Source organism: Takifugu rubripes, chromosome 20 (assembly GCF_901000725.2).
Source record: "Takifugu rubripes chromosome 20, fTakRub1.2, whole genome shotgun sequence".
NCBI lineage: Eukaryota > Metazoa > Chordata > Actinopteri > Tetraodontiformes > Tetraodontidae > Takifugu > Takifugu rubripes.
This window is the reverse complement of record NC_042304.1, coordinates 4,104,236-4,112,555: the sequence shown is the minus strand read 5'-3', so window position 1 is coordinate 4,112,555 and position 8,320 is coordinate 4,104,236. Positions and strand designations below refer to the sequence as shown.

The window sequence follows — 8,320 nt, the reverse complement described above, 5'->3', positions numbered from 1 at the left end:
GGCTTATTCTGTCACTCATTAACATCACCACACCCTTCTGTTTAGTGATAAGCCGAAGACGACTTACTTCACCTTGCACAAAGGAGTCGATCCCTGGGCGGTCATGCTCACCTGTGGTCAAAACACATTTTGGATGTGTAGAGAGAATACAGAGATGCAGATATTAGGACTGAGGCTAATGGAGGTGAGTTAAAGGACAGGAGGTAAAACGCTGTTGTATTTTACAGCATACATGGAAGGAATTAAACAGACAATCATTAACTACAATAAAGTCAAACTGGGAGGACCTTCTCGACATGTACTGTAAAACGACCAACCGTAAAATAGATTTCCATCCTGTGAGGTGCTGATCAGAAGGTAAATATTTCTGTAACATTTTATACATTTATGTTGCTGTTTTTACATCACGTAAAAGAGGAAATGTTTCACTCTCGACATCTCTGAATGGCTTCTGTCACACGATGGCTTCAGCTATAGGAAAGAGATGAATAATTTAATAGTATTATGGAAAATAAGCTGATTGAACTGTGTAACTCCAGATGTTCAAGATGTTAGAGTCGCATTTGTCTGTGTACATCACCTACGTGAGTATGGACTGCTGACGTGTTGCAACCGTGTGTACTTGATAATTCATCTATTTTAATAATAATACACTAATCGAAATTAGGTAATAATCAGGTAAAACTGCTGTTGTTTGTGAGTCTTTGGGGTCCAAATGATGCAAGTTCTCTTTCAAAGTGGTTCTAGAAGACACAGGGGTCTTTGAGTTCCAAAGGTCCCCGCAGGAGTGTCAAAACTCATTAATAAATTGGCCTGAGTAAAAATGGTTCAGAGTCAAAACCTGTTGAACAACAGACTCAACTGTGTTTAGACCAACTGCAGATGTCATGATTATATGATCTGAATCATTAAAACCATTTATTCCGTGTCATTATAGATGAGATATCAAACTATCTACAGTAGCAGTAATATTTGCTATTTATAGGCCTACAAAACAAGAATTCCACAAACTCGACAGAGCAGAAAAGAAAAAAACAACTTTTTATCTCACACCAAACCTGTAGAAAATCCACTTTCATATATAGTATTTGCTGTTGTTTCAGTGTTTAAATGGGTAGAAGTCTGGAACAACAAGAATCTTTCACAACTTTAAGGCATTCTTCCCAAAATATAATAGAGGGGTTTTATAATCTGGGGATTAAAGGTCACATAAAGTCAAACTGGTTTTTGTGTTTCGCTCTGTGGAGTAAAATTATACACCAACCTTCAGGTGGAGTTAAAGCCGCATTAAAACCATCAAACAGTTTTAGAAATGTATGAGGAATTTGTTCTTAAGAGAAATGAATAACTTTGACGTCTGTCAGAAATATGGCCTGTAGATAGATTTGTACATATTTATCATATTTATCACCCCACTGATATTGTTTACTTACAAATGTCAAACCAATATGACGGGAAACACAATGAAAGCTTTAGTGAACTTTTATTGTTATATGAAGTTTACAAGTTTAATCACAACAGGAGATCTAAATCATGGTTAAAAAAAATCTAAACATGTAAAAAGGTCAGCATTTGGAGAGAAAAAAAGAAGGAAGCAAACGATGTTCGTGGGTTAATAATTAACAGGATTGATAGGAAGAAGTGGGATTGGATTGATTTACATATTTTGTGAATGTAGGCCACACCCACCATCACCTGAGATAAACCATTTATTTTGGTTTTTGTTGTTTTGAGCGCCCCCTCATGAAGGTTTGGTTGAACCAGTGCTTTAAAAAGGGTAAACGTAGCGCTCATAAACACAGGCCTTTGTTGACATGTTGTTGTTTCCCTGCAGGTCTGAAGCATGTGTGAGTCTCCCGTCAGCGAGCATCTGTGAGCACCAGCAGACGCCGTGCACGATGTACCTGGTGCAAACGGCTCACCCCCAGTTCCTGGGCCTTTTGCTCGGGTGCCTGGCCTGGATCTTCGTCATGATCACGACGGGCCTCAACGAGTGGAGGCTGTGGTACTTGGACGTGGGCAACACGTCCGTCATCACCTCGGGCGTGGCGTGGGTGGGGATCTGGCGGGCCTGTTTTTACAGCCACGTCCTCGCCAAAGTGGAGAACTGCCAGAGCATCAGCATCGCGGCGCCCTTCGCCCCTGCGGAGATCCCGGTGGCTCAGGTTCTGATGATGCTGGCGGTAGTGGCGGGCCTGGTGGCGAACATATGCGGGGCGGTGGCCATGAGGTTGGTCTACTTCTCTGTGGCGGACCGCCGGAACATGAGGCTGGTCTTCGTGCTGGCGGGGATGCTGTACTTGCTGACCAGCGGGTTGTGTCTGGTGCCGCTGCTGTGGAACATAAATTCTGTGGCGAAGAACAACACGATTGACTTTCCTCAAGAGTTCCAGCTCCCCTCCGCTCCCGTCAGGCAGCAGATCGGCTCGGCCATCGGCGTCGGCATCTTTGCCTCGGTACTGAGTCTCATAAGTGGGCTGCTTTTCCTCTCCTACCGCTACGTGTGCAGGAGCCTGAGATCACAGGAGCCCAGAGACACCGGAGAGCCCGTCCTCGGGCCCCAGACAAAAACCAGCCTGGCAAACCCAGAGAACCATGGCAGAGACAATCCAGCATATCTGAGTGAAGACGTTTCTTAGTTTATTATGTTTAATACATTACACACTGGAATCAAAAGAAAGGGATTACTGTTAATAATCAGGTGAATCCTACATACACAGGTGATTAAAACAAACCTTGTGTTGTTGTACAACTGGGACAGGCCGCACACACACACACACACACACACACACACACACACACACACACACACAAACAGGAGGAGGGTTATGAGGAATATGGAAGAGGAAGTTTTCATAATCCAGGAAGAAGAATAAGCAAACGCTGCTGCAGAGCCAGATAATAGAAGCCACTCAAATGTGAAACTGACAATAATATTGATCCCAGCCAACGTGATTGTGTGTGTTCCTGTGGGTCCTGTGCATTTGTGAATTATTAATATTGTTTTTGTTGTGGACAGTGATGCTAAGCTCGAGCCATGTTTGAAGCTGATCTAGGTGGTATAGCTCTAACACCTCCAGTGTTTTGCACCCTTGACCCGCTGTTATATACTGTATTATGTGCTAAACATCTCCTCTTATTTAAACTGAGCACGTGTTTGTTTTTCTTCAGTAAATTAAGCGCAACGTACTGAACACTGGGCGTTGGTGCGAATGGTGCAAAGCCTTTTTTCTTTTCTTTGTTGTGCGTGAACCATTTTTTCATTCAGACTAAATAGATGAATTAAATAAAATGGTGTCAGCAGAATGATAGTGGAATTTAAGTGTTCTGTAAGGACTGTAATGAAGGGAAATGAAGTACATTTTTAAGGGATTTACTTTTAAATGCCCTTTTATCCGATGCAAGTGCAGCATTCTTCACATTTAGACACTATTTGCATGCTTCTTTCTTCACTGGAGAATAAATTCTGACATTTTTAAACCTCTGTCTCACTGATGAAAGAAGAAAGAGTTAAAAACAAAGCCTGTGACGGACGCTAAACGTGCACTGCTGTGAGCACAGCTAGCATTTAAACCCAGAGGTCTATACTGTGATTACCGTCACACTCCAGATTAAATGATAAAGTATCGGTGAGTTGGGAACAGAGACGTGCTGAGTTCAGGGACAGATGTTATAATCACGTTTATCTCCCCAGTGTTATCCAGACTTCTCCTCTGCAGTAAACACGCGGAGTTGATGTAATAACTGAGCGTTATCTCTGCACGGGCCCGAGGAGGCGCCGTGATAGGCCGAAGGCGTTGGCCCCGTGTGTGGAGGCAGGTTGACTGGAGGCCCTGCTCATGTGACCTGGGTGGGAGGCTGACGAAAGCAAGCATGTGAGCATGGCAGAGGGCTGCCACATGAAAGACACACACACACACGTACGTACGTACGCGTACTCACTGGCCCGCTGCACCTCTCTGGAGGCGGCCAGCTGAGGAACAAAAGGCCCTTCAGATGAGCACAGCTCTCTCTGTCAAAAACAGCGTTCTGGGAGGGGATAAAAGGTGGAACAGAACCAAAGGAAAAAGCCCCCAGATCAAAAACACCCCTTAAAATAGATGAGAATTGTCTATTTTTCCAATCCCCCCTCTTTCAGGCACATTTCTCCCAGATATGCCTCACATAACACACTGAGATGTTTCATTACATCGTATCTAATCAGCCGTGCTGGTGAATCTACTCGCTTTCACTCATGATAATGGAGGACTGATAAGACATGTGACATGTGAAGGTTTAGGCAAAGTTAGTAGGCGCTGCAGTGTGTGTGTAAGGCCCAAACACTCAGGAGATTAACAACAAAAAACGAATTCACCTCTCAAACAGACTTTATCCCTGTAGAAATTAACAAAAATAAATAAATAAAAGCGACCTGAACTTGATTCACAGCAGACAATGTGCAAATGTGCAAAGGTGAAATTAAAGTTTCTTAAAATTTAAAGGTTAAAGGTTGATAAAAAAAAAACAAAAAACAGATAAGTTGCTGTAAAGACAGTTAAGCCTCAGACTCAGCTTGGACAGCGTCTTCATAACAGGACAGAGGTTGGTAGCGCCCAGCGCTCTGATTAGAGCTGTCACTCTATGGGTGACAGATTGAGTTTGGATGCTTATTTGAAAGACCCAAAAATCTCACATTTTAAAAGTTTCTAATATAGAAAACTAGAGGGGAGGTGTTGCTCTGGGTTAAGATTTTCTATTATTGCCTAAAGATTTGCTCTAACACGCTCCTTTGTGTTATTATTATATAATAAAAGGACTTGATGTGAAAAACTTTAGTGCTCATCAGATAAGACAGATAATGGCCTTTAAATCACAAACTTGAGTGTGAGAAACATCTTGACTTAATCAGTTAAGAGCGGTGAATGACACAGAACATCGTATCTTATCGGGTGGATCATCTCCATGTGCAGGGGCTGTGAGCGTGTGTGTGTGTGTGTGTGTGTGTGTGTGTGTGTGTGTGTGTGTTTGCACCCCTCATGAGCAGACATCCCATTTCCTTTATGTTGCCACACTGTCCGCCTCCCGCCTGGATAATCAACAGTAATCATAAAGAACATCTTGTTTTCATCTTTAGCCCCGTCCATAGAAAGTGTTTTACATTAAATAAAAGGGGGTATTTATGACCAAATTTGACAATTCATGCTATGAGTCTGGTGCAGCATGTAAGCTACTTCCCCCCCACACTAATGTCAAAAGAATATTTTTAAAAATGTTATATTTGGGCCCCAAGCAGGAGGTTTGGCACCATAAACCTAAACGAAGCCCTTGAATGCACGTATGTCTCTGCAGGTGAGTTTTGGATTGCAGAGAGCGGCACTGACCTTTGACCTCCCCAAATTTGTGTAATTATGTCAAAGCAAGCGAGGGCGACCCATTCTGCATTCTTCCCAGTACACGCTGGCCATTAGAGCGTTCATTAAACACAGCTTAGCTCAGTGAGCAACCAGGAAATCTGATGGAATTAGTCTCACGCTGTGTTTCCACCACCACAGGCACACCTGACGGAGCGAGACGGCTGTTTTCGGTCCCCGCCACCCCTCCGCTCAGCGTGTCGTCTGGTTCCAGGGCCACCGGGGGCCGCGGCGCACCAAAATAGAATCAAGAAAAAGCCAAAGCCACGTTTCAACTTCTGCCTTGGCTGAAGGAAGAAATGACTCTAAACAGAGGACGCAAGGAGAAAAAAAAGGACAAAGTTTCAAAGGAGTTTCAACATTCTTTATATGAATCATCTGCGTGCCCGTCACTAAACAGTGTTTCCTCATTGCACCACTGACAATAAGTTACAATCACAGCATTTCAAACTGTAGCTTTAAAATGACCTATTTGTCTTTGCTGATAAGCAACATGTAACATTTTTCCAAAACATAATCCTTGTCTTACTGCTCACAGCGGGGAAATGGGGGGAGGGATTGTGCAGGGGAGCCATCGAAACCCGGTACATTCACCGAGGATTTGGTGTTGGTGCTCCGTACGAACTCTCATCTTTGCTATTAATGTTAGATCAAACCCCACGAAGCTAAAACAGCAACGGCGGCGTCGGGACCGCGCAGCTCTAATGCAGTTCTACGGGTGATTTGTGCTTTTAAGTCTCTGCGAGAGTAATTGTTAAACGTACTCCGAATGCTTCCTGTAGGAGGCGCTGACAGCCTGATACCTTCGCTGCTGCGCCGGCTGAGCTTCCGTCTGGGAACATAAGCAAGGGTTGACCAGAAGGAGCCCGGCCAATATGAGGAGGAGCCCCCCGGCCCAGCCGCAGAACATGGCGTCGCCAAACTCCCACCGGGGCACCACGTCGGGCACTTTCTCATCGAAGAAGTGTATCACGGCCAAATGGGCCATGTAGGAGACGGGAACCAGACACAAAACTCCAGCGAGCATTCCCAGCACCCCTCCCGTGACGGTTAAGGCCCTCTTGGTTCGGCTGCCGCCATGTTCCCCACAGCTGTTGACCAGGTAAAGTCCAGGAATGGCCACCAGCATTCCCAGCATGCCCACGGCGAGAGACACGCACATGAGGATGCGAGACAGCTTGAGTTCAGTGGAGAGGCCCAGAAGGCTGTCGTAGGCTCGGCACTCCGTCCCTCTGATGTCCTGAACCACGCAGGTCTCCCACAGGCCCAGCCTGTAGCTCTCCACGGGCAGCAGCGCGGTGGACATGGTCAGCCACTGGGGCAGGAGGGTGGTGGCCAGAACGCAGAGCCACGCTCCGGCATACACCAGCATCCCCAGCAGCTCCAGAGCGCAGGCCCAGGTGTCCATCTCTGTCCCTCTGACCAACCCTGGCTCCCACACTTGACCGAACCACAAGAGTCCTTCTCCCGCTGCACTCGAGGTCGAGGGGCCCGTGGATGTCCGGCGAGGACAGGAGCTGCTCACAACACCTGATAATTGGAGTGGAGGCTTGTTCGCAAATAGTGCGGAGCACACATCCTGTGCTGTGGAGAGGAGAGGGGGCCTGGACGGACCTCCCCTTTGTGGTCCTCCTGCCCTGGCTGCTGTGCCAATGGGCAATGGGGGCAGAGGCAGAGACGGCTGGCCACGAGGGATGACATTAAATGTGCACACCCTGATGGCTGTTTTACATCGGAATGGCCAAATGGGAACAGTGGAATAATTTACAATCCCCAAACAAAGATAAGCTTCTTATAAACTCAGCCGCCCGTTTGTGTGATTTTGAGGCAAACTCAGTTTACAGTCATAAACACAAACATCTATAATATGATCGTGCTGGTCTTTCAGAGGGAGTGATAAAAAAAACCCAAATGTGTACCTAGAACAAACACTGGAATTAACACAAGTCATTTTATTTATTTGAGGTTTCAAAGTCAGGCTCTTTTTTCATGTGACTGAAGCAGAAATCACAGTGCAGCTTATTGTGAACTCTCCTAAGAACACAACACAGCCTGTGGGAAATGATCGTAGGAGGCAATAGATCAAAACTCTGATGTGAAAAAATGTTCTGCTCACACACACACACACACACACACACACACACACACACACACACACACACAGAAACAAACAGGCAATGAAAAATGCAGAGATAAGATCCTAAAGTGCTCAACTCCTCCTGCTGTGCTGAACAAAATGCTCAGTTGCACTGACCTCTTCTCACACACTTACATCCGTGTGTGTGCGCGAGCATGCACACACACACACACACACACACACGCATGCACACACACACACACATACTGGTAATACTACTAATTTAGTCATTTGATTTTTGCCCTAATGCTAGAGAAGTGTATAGTATAGTACAGTACAGTATAGTACAGTACAGTATAGTATAGTACAGTACAGTATAGTACAGTACAGTATAGTATAGTACAGTACAGTACAGTATAGTATAGTATAGCTCAAATTTGAGGAAAATTATGAAGGAAAAGTGAATCTTTGAAAGACTGTTGTAGTTTCTATTAATGTCCGATAAAGGCGCCAATGCTCCTGTAAAGACTGAAAAAATATTTCAATTAAATATTTAGATATACAAAAAAGTATGACACTTATACTGTATATATAATAATAAGACTCAGTCATATATGTTTAACACACTCCTCCATGTGTTCTAAGAGGAACGAGAGCGTTTGAATAGTGTCTACTTGTTTTATAGAAATTAGACCAAAATACTTGCAAAAAGACTCAAAACTACAGAATCACACAGGGTAGGTGGGTCAGTCACGTGATGTGATGAGAGACAGGGATGGTCAGACCGTTTTTCAGACTACACGAGCTTTATTCTTGTATTTGAAAGTTTTTGGTTTTTTTAACTATTTAATAA

The 8,320-nt window shown here is 44.7% G+C and overlaps 2 protein-coding genes across 2 annotated transcripts; one reads left to right on the top strand and one right to left on the bottom strand.

Annotated features, from left to right (window-relative positions):
* Nucleotides 1-21: 21 nt before the first annotated feature.
* cldn34a (claudin 34a) lies at nucleotides 22-3,219 on the top strand. Its single transcript, XM_003973905.2, has 2 exons — nucleotides 22-357; nucleotides 1,835-3,219. The coding sequence occupies exon 2, from the start codon at nucleotides 1,899-1,901 to the stop codon at nucleotides 2,637-2,639; it is 741 nt and encodes a 246-aa protein (XP_003973954.1). The 5' UTR covers nucleotides 22-357; nucleotides 1,835-1,898; the 3' UTR covers nucleotides 2,640-3,219.
* Nucleotides 3,220-5,732: 2,513 nt separating this feature from the next.
* cldn33b (putative claudin-24) lies at nucleotides 5,733-6,995 on the bottom strand. The gene has a single exon (XM_003973904.3). It carries the CDS (start codon nucleotides 6,796-6,798, stop codon nucleotides 6,145-6,147), a length of 654 nt encoding a protein of 217 aa, XP_003973953.2. The 5' UTR covers nucleotides 6,799-6,995; the 3' UTR covers nucleotides 5,733-6,144.
* Between the last annotated feature and the right edge of the window lie 1,325 nt (nucleotides 6,996-8,320).